General features: G+C 36.0%; 1 protein-coding gene across 4 annotated transcripts in view; it reads left to right on the top strand.

Annotated features, from left to right (window-relative positions):
- Nucleotides 1–20,000, top strand: part of LOC135195759 (synaptogenesis protein syg-2-like) — a 926,712-nt gene that overhangs the window by 832,869 nt on the left and 73,843 nt on the right. For all 4 annotated transcript variants that reach the window (XM_064222210.1, XM_064222209.1, XM_064222207.1 and 1 more), the window contains one exon: nucleotides 15,386–15,589. In XM_064222210.1, the coding sequence (XP_064078280.1) occupies nucleotides 15,386–15,589 (204 nt within the window). The remainder of the gene's footprint in view (nucleotides 1–15,385; nucleotides 15,590–20,000) is intronic.

The following is a 20,000-nucleotide window of genomic DNA, read 5'->3' on the forward strand; positions in this document are numbered from 1 at the left end:
AATGCAATACATTTGCGTAGGTACACACGCAGATGCTTATAGTCACACACACACACACACATATAATATATATTATATATATATATATATATATATATATATATAATATATATGTGTGTGTGTGTGTGTGTGTGTGTGTGTGTGTGTGTGTGTGTGTGTGTGTGACTATAAGCATCTGCGTGTGTACCTACGCAAATGTATGCATTTGTCTGCATACATTCTTGCATCTACATATTATTATTATTATTATTATTATTATTATTATTATTATTATTATTATTATTATTATTATTATCATTATATTATTAAAATCACCAGGGAGATAATAATGGTAAGCACAATTAAATAAAACAAACTAATAATAATAAAACCTGGAATAAATACCGCAAACCATTTCTCCCCCCCAACCCCCCCTCCCCCGAATCAACACCAAAATGAATGACGCAAAATAAATCTCGAGAATGACGCCCAATGAGTCATGAAAGAGACGTTTGTTCTTTTGTTACTGACACATCCGATGGGGTTTCCTTGCCAGCAATCCGTCACTGGCCGTTACCTGAAGACGGACGGAAAGAACTTAAACGGATTGTGACAATATCGGTCCGTTCGAGAGCATAATATTCGAAGTCTTCAGATATTTATTTTTTTTTGATATTAATATTCAGATTATATTTATTATTTATATTGATATTAAGATTATCTTTATTTATTTAATATTAATATTAAGATGTTTTATGTATTTGATTAATATTAAGAAGTTATTTATTGAATATTAATGTTAGAATATATTTATTTATTGAATATTAATATTAAGAATATATTTATTTATTTTATTGATATTAAGAATATATTTATTTATTCAGTATTGATATTAAGAATATTTTTATTTATTTATTTAATATAAATATTAAGAATTTGTTTATTTTATTTTAATATTGATATTAAGGATATATTTATTTGTATTGATATTAAAATTAATTGAATATATTTATTTATTTAACTATGTATAGGTCGGAATTTATTTATGTATTTAATATTAATATTAAGATATATTTATCTATTTAATTTTTTATTTATTTATTCATTATTTAATATTAAGAATTTCTTTATTTATTTAATATTGATATTTAAGATTATATTTATTTATTTGATATTAATATTAAGAATGTATTTATTTATTCAGTATTGATGTTAACAATATATTAATTTATTTAATATTAATATTAAGTGTATATTTATTTATTTAATATTAATATTACGATTATATTTATTTATTTAATATTAATATTGTGTGTACATTTATTTATTTAATATTAATTATTAACGATTATATTTATTTAATTAATATTAATGTTAAGATTATATTTATTTGTTTAATATTAATATTAAGAATATATTTATTTATTCAATATTTATATTAAGACTATTTATTTATTTACACAATATTAATATTAAGAATATATTTATTCATATACTCAATATTGATATCAAGAACATATTTATTTATTTGTTCATCACTGAAAGAATTTATTCATATAATGTAAAGAATATATTGATTTATTTAGTATAATTCGTCAGTGAAAGAGTGTATTCATTTAATGTCATTAATTCGTGAAAGAATTACAGCCATTCTCCTTATTCCATTGCGCAGTAATATGTTCTGTATCAATACATATCGCTTCGGTTCTTAACAGTGGTAACTTATGGGAAGAGAGAGAGAGAGAGAGAGAGAGAGAGAATGGTAAATTATGTATAAAATTAATGGATAGTGATAATGGCACTTTACATAGAGGGAGAGAGAGAATGGTAAATTATGTATAAGATTAATGGATAGCGATTGATGACACTTGCATAGAGGGAGAGAGAATGGTCAAATTATATATATTGAGAGAGAGAGAGAGAGAGAATGGTTATTATAAAAAATGAATGGATAGTGATTAGGACACATTACATAGAGAGAGAGAGAGATTAGAGAGGCGAGATCCGAGAGAGAGAGAGAGAGAGAGAGAGAATTGTAAATTATGTATAAGATTAATGGATAGCGATGATGACACATTGCATAGAGGGAGAGAGAGAATGGTAAATTATATATAAAATTGAGAGAGAGAGAGAGAGAGAGAGAGAGAGAGAGAGAGAGAGAGAGAGAGAGAGAGAGAGAGAGAGAATGGTAAATTATGTATAAAATGAATGGATAGTGATGATGGCACATTACATAGAATGTTAAAGAGAGAGAGAATGGTAAATTATATATTAAATTGAGAGAGAGAGAGAGAGAGAGAGAGAGTGAGAGAGAGAGAGAATGGTAAATTATGTATAAAATTAATGGATAGTGATGACGACACATTACATATAGTGAGAGAGAGAGTGGGGAGGGAAAGAGAGAATGGTAAATTATGTATAAAATTGAGAAAGATAAAGAGAGAGAGAGAGAGAGAGAGGGAATGGTAAATTACACATAAAATTATATATATATATATTAAATAATATATATATATATATATATATATATATATATATATTATATATATATATATATATATATATATATATATATATATATGTATGTATGTATGTGTGTATAAAGAATTGGCTTGCTGCCTTCGACGGGAACAACCTTCAAAGCAAGAGAATTCTCCATGTCGCGTCGAGGGGGACACAATCGGACGGCTCCCTCCGGACAAATGGACTGTTCGGTCCCACCGAAATCGAACGGTGCCCGGACAGGAACGAAACCGGGCCGTGATCGGACGAGACCAGGACGTGAACACGGCTCCAATATGATAAAACACGGTCCCGGATGCAAATGGAATACGAGAGAGAGAGAGAGAGAGAGAGAGAGAGAGAGAGCGAGAGAGAGAGAGAGAGAGGCGCGGATTTCACGGCGGACTAGAATTATATTATATTGGTCCGGGATCTGAAATGCGGTTGTGCGCCTGCGTATTTTTTTTTCTTTTTTTTTAATTGTTAGCAAAATTATGAATTTTTGTATTATTTTTTATCAAGTTACTTGAGAAATTGAATTACTGTTTTATTTCATAATATCAACTTCCTTGCTGTTAGATTAACAACCGTTTATAACAACCAGCAGTTCAATTTTCAGTCGCGCTTATCGACTGTTATAAAATAATAGATTTTGCATATACTAAAACCAAACAGCAATTACTTTCGTTTCTGTTAAAAAATTACAGATTTTTAATCTACTATAACCAAACAGCAATTAATTTCACTTATGTAATGAGATTAGCGATTTTGAATCTACTATAACCAAACAGCAATTACTTTCATTAATGTTATAAAATTACTGTTTTTCAATCTAACCAAATAGCAATTACTTTCAGTTATGTTATAAAACGATCGACTTTGAATAACAAAACAGCAATTGCCTTCATTTATGTTATAAGATTACCGAATGTTAATATAACAGCAATTACTTTTTTGATAAAACAACAATTATTTTCATTTGTGTCTTAAAATAGTCGATTTTGAATAACTAAAGAGCAATTAATTTCATTTGTTATAAAATTACCGATTTTTGTTAAAACTGCAATTAATTTCATTTATTTTATAAAATGATCGATTTTGAATAATTAAACAGTAATTAATTTCATTTCTTATAAAATTAATTATTTTTATGAAAAAAGCAATTAATGTCATTTATGTTTTAAAATGATCGATTTTGAATAACTAAACATCAATTAATTTCATCTTTTATAGAATTACCGATTTTTATTAAAACAACAATTACTTTCATTTATGTTACATAAAATGAAAATTTTTTGATACACCATAAGTGAAACATCAGTTAGTTTAATTTATAATAAACGTTTATCAGATATGACTGAATATGACGTTTTTATTAAACCATGTCGGAAACAATTCCTGTGCTTTAATATCTTAAATTATCTGGAACCAATTATTCCCGACGACAGTTTATATAGATAATTGTTATAATATGTGTTTATTTTGAATAATAATAATTCTACGCATCTTGGTAGTTATTCATGATGTTTTATAATACAGTATTTAAAACTTCCGTCAGATTGTTTACTCAATAATAATAATAATAATAATAATAATAATAATAATAATAATAATAATAATTAATCAATAGCTGTTTCAACGGCATTTAATTATATAGAATCTCTCCAAATTCTCCTATTTATCTTTTTCTCGTCAGCATGTAGCTGGTGTATTAAGTTTCCTAAGGACATGTAAAGATTTTCATTTGTCTTAGGTTTATTCCTCTAACGTGTCGACAGCGCACAGGCAGTCATCTATGAGAGTTTACAGTACAGTGAATTAAGATACAGTTTACAAGTATTTATAGCATGCAAGGTCGTGTACAATCGGTGGGCGGGTCGGTGGGAACGGATTTTAATTGGTCGTTGGATGGAAACGAAATCTCCCCCTGAGGCGTTCTGACCTGCGTAGTTTGGACGGGGTTATTAGCGTCGGTTGGGTGTTGTTTGGGGTACCCACCTCTTGGGCGGCAGGCTGTACAATTGATATATCTTCCGCTCGTTCTCTCTGCTTTCTCTCTCTACTTCTTCCGCTCTTTCTCTCTCTCTTGCTCTCTCTCTTTCTCTTTCTGCAAGTTCCTCTCTCTCTCTCTCTCTCTCTCGTTCGCTCCTTCTAACGCTCTCTCTTTCTCTGCTGCTGTCCTGTCTCCTCTGCTCAATCTCTTTCTCTTTCTCTTTTTTCTCTCTCTGTTTGCTCTCTCTCTCTCTCTCTCGCTCTCTCTCTCTCTCTCTCTCTCTCTCTCTCCTATCTCTGCGATCTCTCCTCTCTCTCTCGTGGATATGTATACGTATTCGGTTGGTTTCTTGCGCCATTTCTTCTTATGATGGTGGGGAGAAACTCTGTTTCTTTTACCGTGTTGATAGTCGGTTTTTTCTCTAATATATGTAAAGCTTCAAGATAACGTAGGCGTTTTCGGTCCGGTGCATGGTCAATAATTTCTATGTTCTTTATAAGCTCAGCTCTTTCTGGTCTCCTGTTGTGTTTTTCCCTATAGTGAATGAAAATGGCCCCTTCTTGAAGATGACACGAGAGACGCTTGGAGAGTCTGGTAGTGGTCATCCGATATAAGAATGGTTGGCATCCATCCACCGAGCATGTGAATTCGTAGATGACACTCCTTCTCTTCAAAGACGTTTCTGGGGGCGCCGGGTTGTTTCTAAGAAGCAGCTGGCTGGTTTTCATGCTTTTGTAATAAATTATGAGGCTAATTTTATCACTTTCTGTAGTGGGGGAGACATTTTCACTGATTATTTTCCTTATAGCCTTTTCATCTTCCAAATATTTGTGGTGCATATGATTTTTATAAAATATTTTTATAGCTCCACTTTGGTCGTTAGTTACGGTCGTTCTTTCTTGGTGCCATTTATTTATGGAGTCCCTCGTTTGGCGTTCGACCATACGGTTTGAAAAGTTATTATAATGAGAACTTGTGTAGACCTTTCGATTTCCCTGGTGGTTTCTCTCCATGTGGAACAGTGTGTAAGGGCGCGGCGGACGAAGGCCTCTACCACCGATCTTTTATACCTGTCTGGGCACTCGCTGGACCCATTAAGGCATAGACCCGGGTTTGTGGGTTTCTTGTAAACCGTGGTGGTGTATCCCGTAGGGGTCTGCTGTACCCGAACGTCCAGGAAGGTAGGGCACCGTCAACGCTGCGTTCACACGTGAAGTGGAGGACGGAGCATTCTTCGAAGGTGTTTCTTAAGTTTCAAGGTCCTCTTCTCTGTTAACTTTTATGAAGGTGTCGTCTATGTAGCGGTAGTATTGGGGAGGACAGGGGATCTTATTGAAAACTCTTTCTTCGACGACACTCATGTAGAAGTTGGCAAATAGAACCCTAATGGGGATCCCATTGCCCACGCCGTCAATCTGGCAATAAAGATGTCCTCTGTGGGTCGTGAATGGTGCCTTCTTGGTACATATTTCAAGGAGGGATTTTAGGAAGCCCTAAAATCGAAAGGTCTACACAAGTTCTCATTAATAATAACTTTTCAAACCGTATGGTCGAACGCCAAACGAGGGACTCCATAAATAAATGGCACCAAGAAAGAACGACCGTAACTAACGACCAAAGTGGAGCTATAAAAATATTTTATAAAAATCATATGCACCACAAATATTTGGAAGATGAAAAGGCTATAAGGAAAATAATCAGGTCGAAAATGTCTCCCCCACTACAGAAAGTGATAAAATTAGCCTCATAATTTATTACAAAGCATGAAAACCAGCCAGCTGCTTCTTAGAAAAACAACCCGGCGCCCCAGAAACGTCTTTGAAGTGAAGGAGTGTCATCTACGAATTCACATGCTCGGTGGATGGATGCCACCATTCTTATATCGGGATGACCACTACCAGACTCTCCAAGCGTCTCTCGTGTCATCTTCAAGAAGGGGCCATTTTCATTCACTATAGGGAAAAAACACAACAGGAGACCAGAAAGAGCTGAGCTTATAAAGAACATAGAAATTATTGACCATGCACCGGACCGAAAACGCCAACGTTATCTTGAAGCTTTACATATATTAGAGAAAAAACCGACTATCAACACGGTAAAAGAAACAGAGTTTCTCCCCACCATCATAAGAAGAAATGGCGCAAGAAACCAACCGACTACGTATACATCCACGAGAGAGAGAGGAGAGATCGAGGGGGGAGAGACAGAGAGAGAGAGAGAGAGAGAGATCGAGGGGGGAGAGACAGAGAGAGAGAGAGAGAGAGAGAAAGAGGGGAGAGAGAGAGGAGAAAAGAGAGAGAAAAGAGAAAGGAAAGAGAGAGAGAGGAGCAAACAGAGAGCGAGAGAGAGAAAGGGAGAGAGATAGAGAAAGAAAGGAAAGGAAGAGAGAGGAAGCAGGCAGAGAGAGAAAGAGAGAGCGTTAGAAGGAGCGAACGAGAGAGAGAGAGAGAGAGAGAGAGGAACTTGCAGAAAGAGAAAGAGAGAGAGCAAGAGAGAGAGAAAGAGCGGAAGAAGTAGAGAGAGAAAGCGGGAGAGAACGAGCGGAAGATATATCAATTGTACAGCCTGCCGCCCAAGAGGTGGGTACCCCAAACAACACCCAACCGACGCTAATAACCCCGTCCAAAAACTACGCAGGTCAGAACGCCTCAGGGGGAGATTTCGTTTCCATCCAACGACCAATTAAAATCCGTTCCCACCGACCCGCCCACCGATTGTACACGACCTTGCATGCTATAAATACTTGTAAACTGTATCTTAATTCACTGTACTGTAAACTCTCATAGATGACTGCCTGTGCGCTGTCGACACGTTAGAGGAATAAACCTAAGACAAATGAAAATCTTTACATGTCCTTAGGAAACTTAATACACCAGCTACATGCTGACGAGAAAAAGATAATAAGAAGAATTGAGAAGATTCTATATAAATTAAATGCCGTTGAAACAGCTATTGTATTCAATGGCTACTGCCCTCAGAGAAGGCCTCCTTCCTAATAATAATAATTATTATTATTATTATTTACTTGACTACAACAATGACTGTGCGTATCTCGTTACATATGCATAATGATTTGTGATACAACATCCAAGAATTTCATCAAGCCCTGTTGCACTTCTTAAATATGCAAATGCACGCAAAGAATTAGTTATTAATACGCTCACTACTCGCTGAAATATAGTTTACTCGTAATTACATGTATTCTGTTTAGACTACAGGTTTTCAAGTCTTGTAATATCCGGTATAATTTTTTATGGATTTCTATGACAAGTTTTAATATTTCTTGTATTATATTTATTGGAAGGGTCGTTATTATATTATTATTTATATTGTTATTATTAATTAACCAGTCTCTTATTTTTTTTATTTTTATCGGATGGGACGATTATTATTATTTTTTTTTTTTCTTTTTTATCACAGTCCTCCAATTCGACTGGGTGGTATTTATAGTGTGGGGTTCCGGGTTGCATCCTGCCTCCTTAGGAGTCCATCACTTTTCTTACTATGTGCGCCGTTTCTAGGATCACACTCTTCTGCATGAGTCCTGGAGCTACTTCAGCCTCTAGTTTTTCTAGATTCCTTTTCATGGATCTTGGGATCGTGCCTAGTGCTCCTATGATTATGGGTACAATTTCCACTGGCATATCCCATATCCTTCTTATTTCTATTTTCAGATCTTGATACTTATCCATTTTTTCCCTCTCTTTCTCTTCAACTCTGGTGTCCCATGGTATTGCGACATCAATGAGTGATACTTTCTTCTTGACTTTGTCAATCAACGTCACGTCTGGTCTGTTTGCACGTATCACCCTATCCGTTCTGATACCATAGTCCCAGAGGATCTTTGCCTGATCGTTTTCTATCACTCCCTCAGGTTGGTGCTCGTACCACTTATTACTGCAAGGGAGCTGATGTTTCTTGCACAGGCTCCAGTGGAGGGCTTTTGCCACTGAATCATGCCTCTTTTTGTACTGGTTCTGTGCAAGTGCCGGGCATTCGCTTGCTATGTGGTTTATGGTTTCATTTTTCGTATTGCACTTCCTACATATGGGAGAGATTATTCCGTCTATCGTTTTTGAACATATCTGGTTCTTAGGGGCTGAACTTGTGCCGCTGTTATCATTCCTTCAGTTTCCTTCTTTAGCTCTCCCCTCTGTAGCCATTGCCATGTGTCATCGCTGGCTAGTTCTTTATTATTATTATTATTATTATTATTATTATTATTATTATTATTATTATCATCTAGTCTCTCAACTCCGTGAGATTTTATTTTACAAGGGATGCATTGGTGAGGGAGTCTTTGCTCTCGCTAGGATTGGGCTGCTATACAATTTGAATTTGATTTTGGTATTCACTTACATTTTTGTGCTATTTTCAGGCATATGAAAGGCTTTATGACACTTACATTCTGTAATTTTATTATCAAAAGAGACTTACAAGGGAAACGGCTAAAACCGTTGTTTTTAATAGAAAGTAAACATCAGTCAGTTGTCTCTAACGAAAGCGATGATAAAAACCGCTTTTTAATTCCGACGGTTCTGAAAAAAAAATCTGTTCCCAAAATAAATAAATGTCAGAATTGCTGACTTCAAAGGATACTTGCAAGAAATGCTTATAACTTGCAGGAAAGGAATATAAAAACCGTAGTTTAAAAAAAAAAACCTAGTATATTAGGAAAATTACAATAAAAACCGCAGTTTTTCAAGAAAATGCAAATAAAACAGCAGTTTCTCAAGAAAATGCCAAGAAAAAACGCAGTTTCTCAAGAAAATGTCATTGAAGACCGCATTTCATCACAAAACCGGCAATAAAAACCGCAGTTTCTCTTAAAAATGCCAATAAAAACTGCAGTGTGTCATATAAACGCCAATAAAAGCTGCTGTTTCTAAAAAGAAATTACAATATGAAAACGCCAGTAAAAACCGCTGTTTCTAATGAAAATGACAATAAAAACCACCAATAGAAAATAAGAAAAAAATCGTGTTACCAAAAACCTGTCCGCAGCGTTAATTGATCCAGTTACATTATCTCACTCAGACGCCAACGTGACCTCTCTCTCTCTCTCTCTCTCTCTCTCTCTCTCTCTCTCTCTCTCTCTCTCTCTCCTTCATTTAGAAAAATGAAATTGTGAGCTAAACTTTGTCATGAGTTTGCTGGAGACAGAGCTTCGAGGATCTTGCGCTTAGTATCAAAAGAAAATTTTCCAAGAAATAGAAAGTTATATTCAGAGGGGTCCTGAAGATGCCACGCGCCACTGCTTAAAATAATTATAATAAAGATAATTAAGTCTTTGATGCTTAAAACAGCCATTGGAATCCTGGCTAGTACGCTCAAAATAAAGTTTTTCCAAAAAATTATATATTATATATATATATATATATATATATATATATATATATATTAATATATATATATATTATATTAGTTTAATGTAATTCTGCATTATTACAATATCTTCACAATTTTCTTCTTCACTTCTGATGGATGTGATAAAAAAAAAATTTAAAAAAACAAAAATATAAATCTGTTAGTAAGATCTATGTTACAAACCGATAGAGGTCCGCTTCAGGTTCGAAATGAAATAAACAAAAATTTCAACACCAACAGTTGAAACTGGGGATACGAATATAGAAAGAAACACTAACACAACAAAGGTTTATTTGCAAGCTTACTACCAAAGATAAATGGAAAATGGTGTCTCCTATTTACATAAAAAGGTAAAATCTTACACTGCATGAACTGGGGAAACAGTGAGGTAATGAAAGTACTTGCCGACCAATTTTGCAACTTAAAGCGATGGCTTCACAAAAGGAGAACTGTAATTGTAGACGCCTTCTTACCTCCGTATTGCAGAAAATAATGTCTACTCTTGATGCTTGAAGGGCAGGAACTTCCCAAAACCTCTATCAGAACGTTTCTTCTCTGAAGTCTTGCTCAACGTCGAAATAACTCTGTCGTCCACTCCTGAAGACGACTTGACCAGAATCCGATCAAACTCACGAGCGCCTTTTTCTCTCTGATCCTTTGTTGGTTCCTTCTTCTCTTGTCTCTCTCTGACGATCCCTGCTGCTGATCTCTCACTGATAATCTGATCTGTGGCTCTTACTGATGATGTCTTACTCTGTGACTAACTGGTGATCTGCCCTCTCCTACTTCGTCCATCGTATTTATACAGCATTTTGGGGGCGGGGCCTACGGCGAGCGTCACAGACTCCCGAGATTACCAGAACGATTTAGAAGTTTCTCGATGACGTATTGCATCAGAAGTCGCGGCGTTTCTCACGACACTTCGGCGCCTGTTGTGTTCCACAACACTCCTGCTGATTCTAGAACCATCATGAGAACAGGCACCTCCAACACCTTCGCGAATGCCTCGTTGCTGCCGCACTTCTCGAAAATGCGTTTTCCTTTTCTTTATCTTTCTTTGCTATACAGCAATTACTATTACAATCTAGTAATAATAATAATAATGATAATAATAATAATAATAATAAAAACAGCTTAATCAAATATTAGTTGATGCAATATTTTCACAATTTTCTCATTCACTTCTGATGGTTGTGATTAAAAAAAAAATATATATATATAAATCTGTTAGTGAGATCCAATAATAATAATAATAATAATATACTTTATTAAAAGTAATGGCTACTTCAGCAGCGTTACACTTGTAGAGATTCTTCTCTATTTTCTGAAAAGCGCTTTTTCCGTGCTACCTAAACAGGCTAGTAGAGCGCCTATAGAGGTCATGATCAAATACAGTGTCAAAATAGGTGTATATATTTGAATTTTACAGATAAACTATGATACCATAGTCATCCAGCAAATAAAACCTACACTGAATACGACGTAGGAAGAATTTCTCCTCCCTACGAGTATGAGAAGACCTGCCACCAACAATGACACCACCGATCACGAGAACTCCACGGAAGACAACGCTCCCGAACGAGGTACTCCTGCAGCCGATGGAAATCAAATTAGCCGTGATGTCCCACAGCGTAGTGCAACGCCCATCAACGTTACCGCGCCGTTCAGGAGGTCTAGACGGCTGCAGGATCTGCAGCATCGCAACCATCGGCTGGGAGAAAGTGGCTTGAGACCTGGCTCAAGCCATCAATGAAAACGAAGACTCACCGCCACCAGCCAATAGGAGATCAGCATGGGGCAGACCCCGTGCTGTCAACCCCAAATATAAGGAGGACGGACACCACACCAAGATCAGTCCACCCTCAGCTTCCCAGCCCGAGGATGTCTGGCAGCTCCAGACGAAAGCTCGCTTTAAGAAAGCGGGAGAGAGAGAGAGAGAGAGAGAGAGACACTGTATTTGATCATGACCACTATAGGCGCTCTACTAGCCTGTTTAAGTAGCACGGAAAAAGCCGCTATTCGCAAAATAGAGAAGAATCTCTACAAATGTAACGCTGCTGAAGTAGCCATTACTTTTAATAAAGTATGCTTGAGAGTGGGTCTGCTTCCTAAGTATAATAATAATAATAATAATAATAATAATAATAATAATAATAATAATAATAATAACAACAGCTTAGTCAAATATTATTTGATACAATATTTTCACAATTTTCTCTTTCATTTCTGATGGTTGTGATTTAAAAATTTGTTACAAAAATAAGAAAATAAAAGTCTTTGATGCTTAAAACAGCGTGTTCCTCAGTCGTTTTTTGTAGTTGGAAACATTTTTAGAGATTTGATGTAAGTGAATAATATAAGTCAACCTATCCCGGGTTGATAAACGTCATCACATCGAATGGGGGTCTACGAGGATGCGTAAATAAAGCAAAACTGGTAAACGGTACAACCCAGTACCCAAATAATCTCCAGAGGTTGTAAAAAAAACTACAACTTCACAAAAAATAAATAAAAGCTAAACGGTATAACCCAGTACCAAAACTCTCCAGTGGTTTTACGAAAACTGCAACTGAACAAGAAAAAAGCTAAAAGCTAAACCGTATAACCCAGTCCCAAGTTCTCTCCAGAGGTTGTACAAAAAAGCTAAACGGTTTAACCTAGTATCCAAAAACTTTCCAGTGGTTGTACAAAAACTACAACTTAACAAAAAAAAGCTAAACGGTATAACCCAGTGTCCAAAAACTTTCCAGTGGTTGTACAAAAACTACAACTTAACAAAAAAAAAAAAAAAAAGCTAAACGGTATAACCCAGTTATTCCAAAAACTTTCCAGGGTGTTTGTACAAAAAACTACACTTAACAAGAAAAAGCTAAACGGTATAACCCAGTGTCCAAAAACTTTCCAGTGGTTGTACAAAAACTACAACTTAAAAAAAAAAAAGCTAAACGGTATAACCCAGTATCCAAAAACTTTCCAGTGGTTGTACAAAAACTACAGCTTAACAAAAAAAAGCTAAACGTTATAACCCAGTATGCAAAAAACTTCCAGAGGTTTGAGAAAAACTACAACTTAAAAAAAGCTAAACGGTATAACCCAGTACCCAAGTACTTTTCAGAGGTTGTACAAAAACTACAACTTTACAAAAAAAAAAAAAAAAAGCTAAGCGGTAGAACCCAATACCAAAACACTCTCCAGGGATTTGTACAAAAACTACTTTACAAAAAAATAAAATGAAAAAAATCCTTGAAAAAAAACGAATCGACGAACGACGGAATATCGAAAGCACGGACAGAAAAGGGGGCGCACACCCCATCTCTCACGCGTCGGTTTTTCCGCGAAAAGTCCGGACAGGAGCGGATATGGAACAACAGCTTTAGGCTTTATTACCAATAAAAGTTAGACAACCGGCCATATTCGACAATGGCACCTTTCGCCGGCCTTTTTATTGTCCCGTCCGCTGACGTAGGTACAACAGTAGTAGTTGGTCCGAGCCTCCCGAAAAACTAGGGAACACAAAGTTACGGCGTCAATGTACTGGAGGAAATTCTGGCGCGAAAATGAAGGGTTTTGGTTCAGATTTAAATATTGCCCAGGGGAGAGGCGGGGGGGATGTTGCTCGTACCGCAGTCTAGAGTCTGCTGGGGGGAGGGAGGTTGGTTTTGTGTGTGTCTGTATATTATATATATATATATATATATATATATATATATATATATATATATATATATATATATATGTGTGTGTGTGTGTGTGTGTGTGTGTATGTATGTATGTATGTATGTATGTATGTATGTATAACTGAGTCAAGAAAATTTGGAACGTGATGAATACACAAATGGAGGCGCAAAAAAAAGGAATCCACGAAGGAAAGTGAAACAATGGAGTAGTAATCGCTGCCAGGCCTTTCGACTTCTCGTCCTTTCCTAAGCAGACTTACTTTCATCTTTATATCAGTCTGCTTAGGAAAGGACAAGTCGAAAGGCCTTGCATCAGTAATTCCATTGTTTAGTTTTCCTTCGTGGATTTTGGCTTTATGTATATATGTATGCATGTAATTATATTATATATTATATTTATATTATTATATTATTATTAGTATATATATATATATTATATATATATATATATATATATGTGTGTGTGTGTGTGTGTGTATACATATATATGTATATATATATATAACTTGTGTATGTATGTGTGTATATATTGTATGCATACATGCATACATATGTGTTGTATATCTATATAATAGGTTATACTTACGACAGTTTGTCATTAATTATGCACAAAAATATATCGTGCTAACTAGAAGTAATAAACCTTATTAACCATATAAATACACGTTAAAATATGTTGAAAAAAAATCAAATTCTCAGGTTATACCTATATATTGCTTCTAAAACCGAATAACTAATTCCCCCCACTCGTTAATTCCTCCGTTTCCGCGAGAGCTTCCTCGTCATAGGAAATTTACGAGAACACCTGTCGAGCGTAAAGGTTAATTAGGAAAGAAATGAAGACAGAAACAGCGATTATGTACAAACAAAAGGAATTCAAGATTACCGTCTTCATGCGCTTCGAATGAGTTATGTGACAGTAATTAAAGAGTACTCTGTTCGTGCTGAACAAAGTCGTTATTCGCATCGCAAAGACTGGTGGTAATCATATTTCAGCGGAGGTTATCCCACATAATATACATGAAAATATACAGAGAGAGAGAGAAGTAAGCTTAAATGTTCAATGTAAAACATGAGAAATACAATAAACAACAGAAATAAAAATAACAAGAAATAATCGAAGTGAAATACTGTCAGAAATGGACTTTCACTTCTTGTCTCACAATGTTTTCCCCTCAACTGATGTGAAATGAAACTTCATTTTACCCTTATCTAATATGAAGAGAAACTTCATTTTTTTTCCTTTACCAAATGTGAAATGTCCATTTTGTGCTCACCTGATACGAAATGAACCTTCATTTCTTCCTTTACGTGTTATGAAATGAACCTTCATTTTCCCCCTCATCTGATATGAAATGAACCTATATATTTCACTCAGCTAATTTTTCCTCACTCACCTCATATGAAATAACCATTTTTCCCTTCACCTAATATGAAATGAACCTTCATTTCCTTCATTTTTCCCTCACCTAATGTGAAGTGAACCTTCATTTTTTACTTAATAGAACACGAACCTTCATTTTTCCCTCAGCTAATGTGAAGTGAACCTTCATTTTTTTTCTCTCTCCTAATTTGAAATGAACATTATTTTGTCCCCTCACCTAATAGGAAACGAACCTTCATTTTCCCCTCACTTCATAGGTTCCTCACCTATTATAAAATGACCCTTCATTTTTCCCTCACTTTATATTTTCCCCACCTATTATAAAATGAACCTTCATTTTCCCCTCACTTCATATTTTCCTCACCTATTATAAAATGAACCTTCAATTTCCCCCCCTCATGTAATAACAAACATTTCATATTAAGTGAACCTTCATGCGTTCCCTCACCTGATATGAAATGCCCCTCCTCTTTCCTCCGGCAGGTCGGCCGCCCCCGAAGGTGGAGTGGTACATGAACGGGAAGGAGAGGCGCTCCGAGGTCACGCAGCAGGCAGGTGGGGTCATCCAGATCACCACCTCAATAGCCCACCTGCGCAGGAACCACCTGCACGCCATCTTCGAGTGTCGGGCGTCGAATTTCAACGGTTCCACGCCCGTTTCGTCAAGTATAACGTTAGATATGAATTGTAAGTACTGGAGATGACTGCTGGATTTCTCTCTCTCTCTCTCTCTCTCTCTCTGCCTTGTAACTTCTTCGATGCCTCCCCGGATAGACAAACAAGTCTTTGATACATCCTAATCCTTGTAACTCTAATTGAATTTAAGGAATTGGACCTACAAACCCATGCCACACATTCGATTCTCTCTCTCTCTCTCTCTCTCTCTCTTAAGTGAATTTAAGGTATTGGACCTACAAACCCATGACACATATTCGAATCTCTCTCTCTCTCTTCAGGTGTATTTAAATATATGTACGTGCAAAGCCATGAGTCACACTTATTGTTTCTCTCTCTCTCTCTCTCTCTCTCTCTCTCTCTCTCTCTCTCTCTCTCTCTCTCTCTCTCTCTGACATTCAGCTTCCGATCAAAGCTAATTGGCCCTTCGGGTTATGAAAGTCAATCGGCTCGGGTGGAAAACGAAAATTGTGTTCTCAAAAAATGCCTTCCTTTGTTCCCAGCTGTCAATGATAGAATTCCACTTATTTTCCCCCTCGACAGTTCAACGCAAACCAGGACAGGGATTTCTTTCTTTCCTTTTTTTATTATTTTTTTCCTCCTCCACGCATTTTTATCAGAAACCTTTTTCATATCCTCGCATTTCTTCTTCTTCTTTTCCTTTGATTTTGATTATATTTGATTGATTTCGCTTCTTTGGTGACACCACGTCCCCCGGCATTTGTATATATACATGAGAGTCATGAGTGCGGTTACCGGTTTTATGAAAGTTTTATGAAAGTTTTATTATTCTCTCTTTCGAGAGGGAGATTACCGCCTTTGATCGTGGAGATTAAATTGATTTTTATCTGTCTTTGATAAGGGTATTCTTTGGCAGCATTTTTTATTATTATTCTTTCTTTGTATGTTTTTTTTTTCTTTTTTTGTTGTTTTATTGTTATTTTCTATTCCGGGCTGAATGGGGTAACTGGTTATTCATTGCTTTGGCCACAGGAACGGTAAATTATATATATATATATATATATATATATATATATATATATATATATATATATATATATATATATATATATATATATATATATATATATATATATATATATATATATATATATATATATATATATATATATAATTTATATATATATATATATATACATATATTATAAAATGAGTAAATAACAAAAATCCACTATATAAAGGAAGCACGTCAATTCTAACTCAGTATAAATAAAATAATGATATACCATATATTTCCATAAGAGACCATTTATTATGACGCGTAAAATTCATTTTGATAATGCACGTGTGAAAGAAAGTCCTGAGTTCCTTTCTAGGAAAGAGAGAGAGAGAGAGGAGAGAGAGAGAGAGGAGAGAGAGAGAGAGAGAGATACTGTCCATGCATTAAAGTATCCTATTTCTTTCGTACCCAAGGTCAAATCCTAGTGTCCCGTCCGGATATGAATAGAAAAAAAAAAATCTTGAAAGTTTGTGACTCCCGGATATAAGGTTTCTTTCTTCGTTGTCCTCTGGTTTCGGGTCTCCAAAGACAGATTTTTCAACGTTGAATTTAGTCTTTTTGCTAAATGTTATATATACAGTTTTTTCAAGTATCTATAAACTATGAACTATCTTAGAATACTGAAGACATCCATACTGAGAAACCATCGTTCCAGCTACATTGGAATGAAACCTTTCTCCTATGTAGATTCTCCACGTTACAGTATGGACAATTCCCCAAGTTACAGTGCTAACAATTCCACACGCTACAGTGCTAACAATTACCCACGTTACAATACTAACATTCCACACGTTACAGGGCTAACAATTACCCACGTTAAAGTGCGAACAATTCTACACGTTGCAGTGCGAACAGTTCCACATGTTACATTGCAAACAATTCCCCATAGTACAGCGCAAACGATTCCACATGGTACAGTGCAAACCGTTCCCCAAGTTACACTACAGACAGTTCCCCACGTTACAGTGCGAACAATTCCACACGTTACAGTGCAAACAATTCCACACGTTACAGCGCAAACGATTCCACATGGTACAGTGCAAACAAATTCCATAGTTGCATGCAAACAATTCCTCACATTACAGTGCGAACAACTCCCCATGGTACAGTGCGTGAAATTCCTCACATTTACAGTGCCAACAAATCCTCACTTTACAGTGCCAACAATTTCCCAAGACGTACGACCCATTAAAAATATTGATGATTACCATTGAGTGGTTTATAGATATGATGTATGAGTCTCTCCTGTTCACTACTAGCAACTTGTGTCCTTCATTTTCTTTCGTTTTGTAAATTATCCAGTTATTCTACACCTTCTTGACTTATACGGTCGGAAGGAGCTCCCTTTCAAATTGAGTATCACTCACCTGTTATATTTGGCCGCCAAATACGAATATGACTGCTAAATAGTGATGTATTTCAATCTTTTTGAAGGATGGCGGTGTTGCTGGCAACGCAAGAATGAACTCGATTCATTTTTCAAATTTTCTTTCTTTCTTCTTCTTCTTCTTCTTCTTTTGCGAAGAGGAAAAAGACATTGAACATCAATTCTGATTGACGCGAAATAATGTTGCTTCCATAAACAATTTATTAATATTCAACTCTATATAAAGTTTGGCTAATGGTTTTTCGCAGCGTTCCTTCGGTTTCCAGATCATTTCTTCTTCTTTTCTTTTTTTTTTTTTTTACACTATCCGTCTCCTTTGGTCTCATCCTACGTAGCTGTCTAATATCAGTAAATCTTCCCCATTCCATATCCCCTTCCATATTTTTCGTCACCCAGTTCAAAGCAGATCTCGTGGGATCGGCCATCTCATAATTATATACAGATCAGGTGTATGGCCACTCTAATACTTTGGTGATAATAGTTGGTCCGCTGGTATAGTGATTAGTGTCGTGGAATGCCACTCAGATGTCGCGGGTTGGCGTCTCCCTAAGGCCGATGAGAAATCAGTTGTTCTGAATCGTGATCAGTTACTACTGCAGTGTGGGGTCTTCAGCGGTAGGAGGTTGAAACCAACATTCTTTGGAAGCTTGAATTTCAAGACAGTGGCCCCTTTTGTGCTTGTTCCTTGTGAATAGGCTTCATCCAAAGAAAGAATAATAATAATAATAATAATTCACTATGCTGTATACTCTCAAAGATGACTGACTGCTTGTGCGCTGTCGACACGTCAGAGGAGATAAACCTAAGACGACTGAAATCTTTATATGTCCTTAGGAAACCTGATACACCAGCTACATGCTGATGAAAAAAATATAATAAGAAGAATTGAGAAGATTCTATATAAATTAAATCCAGTTGAAACAGCTGTAATAATAATAATAATGATAATAATAATAATAATATCACTTCGCAGTCAGAAACATGGAACTCGGAAGCTCTAAACCCACTTAAGATTTATGAGTTACCTGTAATATACCTGTGTGAAGGCGGGTACCTCGTTACCCGATACGCTTGTTATTCGCTTCTACTTTGCAATTACCAAAAAGAAATCGATCACAAATTGTAGACTGGGCTACGCACGAGTTGCCGCTAAGGGAATCATTCATTCAGCTGGTCCGACCGGCTTCACGTGAAATATCGCAGGGGACGTATATAGGCGTGAAATTATATACCCCCGGTTTGTTGTCGAGTAATTTGAGGGCGCCGGAGTGCATGGCCCACTTAAATTTAAGCTGGGGTTGTTGTGTCAGTACGAGTTGTGACCTCAGATCTTGATTAATTAGCGGAGCGTCAGTTATGTTTACTTCTGCAGTTTTATAGTGGGCGTTATTGGAGAACTCCAAGTGTACTATTATTTATTTTCATTTTCCTGTTGACAGTTTACTTACTCGATTTGATTCTCTTGGCAGATCTCTGTCAAATCGAAGCCATTACGTAATTAAAAAGAAAATTTACATATCATACTAAACCAGCTTGGTGGCGCGCACTACGCTGCGCTCGAACCCGGCGCTGCCCTGTCATGTCTCTCACCCTCCCGATCCTTTGACCTACCCCGCCGCCCACCCGGGGCGGACAAACAAGAAAGATCCACTCGGATTTTATTATTATAGATAGATAGATAGATACTCTCCTCCGAAAATATACATTTTGCACTCAATACTTACTTCCATAAGTGGGCAAAGATTGGCTTGATTGCAAACTCGTTTTTGTGAGAAGATAAAACAAAGCATTTTGCATCTCTCTCTCTCTCTCTCTCTCTCTCTCTCTCTCTCTCTCTCTCTCTCTCTCCCTCCTCATCAGAACTGAAAGGTGTCTCGTCTCTTCATTTAGAGAAGGAAGTGTATTGAAATAGTGTTATTTCTTTTCTAGGTTAGTCCTATTGTTCCTATATAGAAAATGTAAAATTCATATATATATATATATATATATATATATATATATATATATATATATAT

This window comes from Macrobrachium nipponense, chromosome 16 (assembly GCF_015104395.2).
Source record: "Macrobrachium nipponense isolate FS-2020 chromosome 16, ASM1510439v2, whole genome shotgun sequence".
Taxonomy (NCBI): Eukaryota; Metazoa; Arthropoda; class Malacostraca; order Decapoda; family Palaemonidae; genus Macrobrachium; species Macrobrachium nipponense.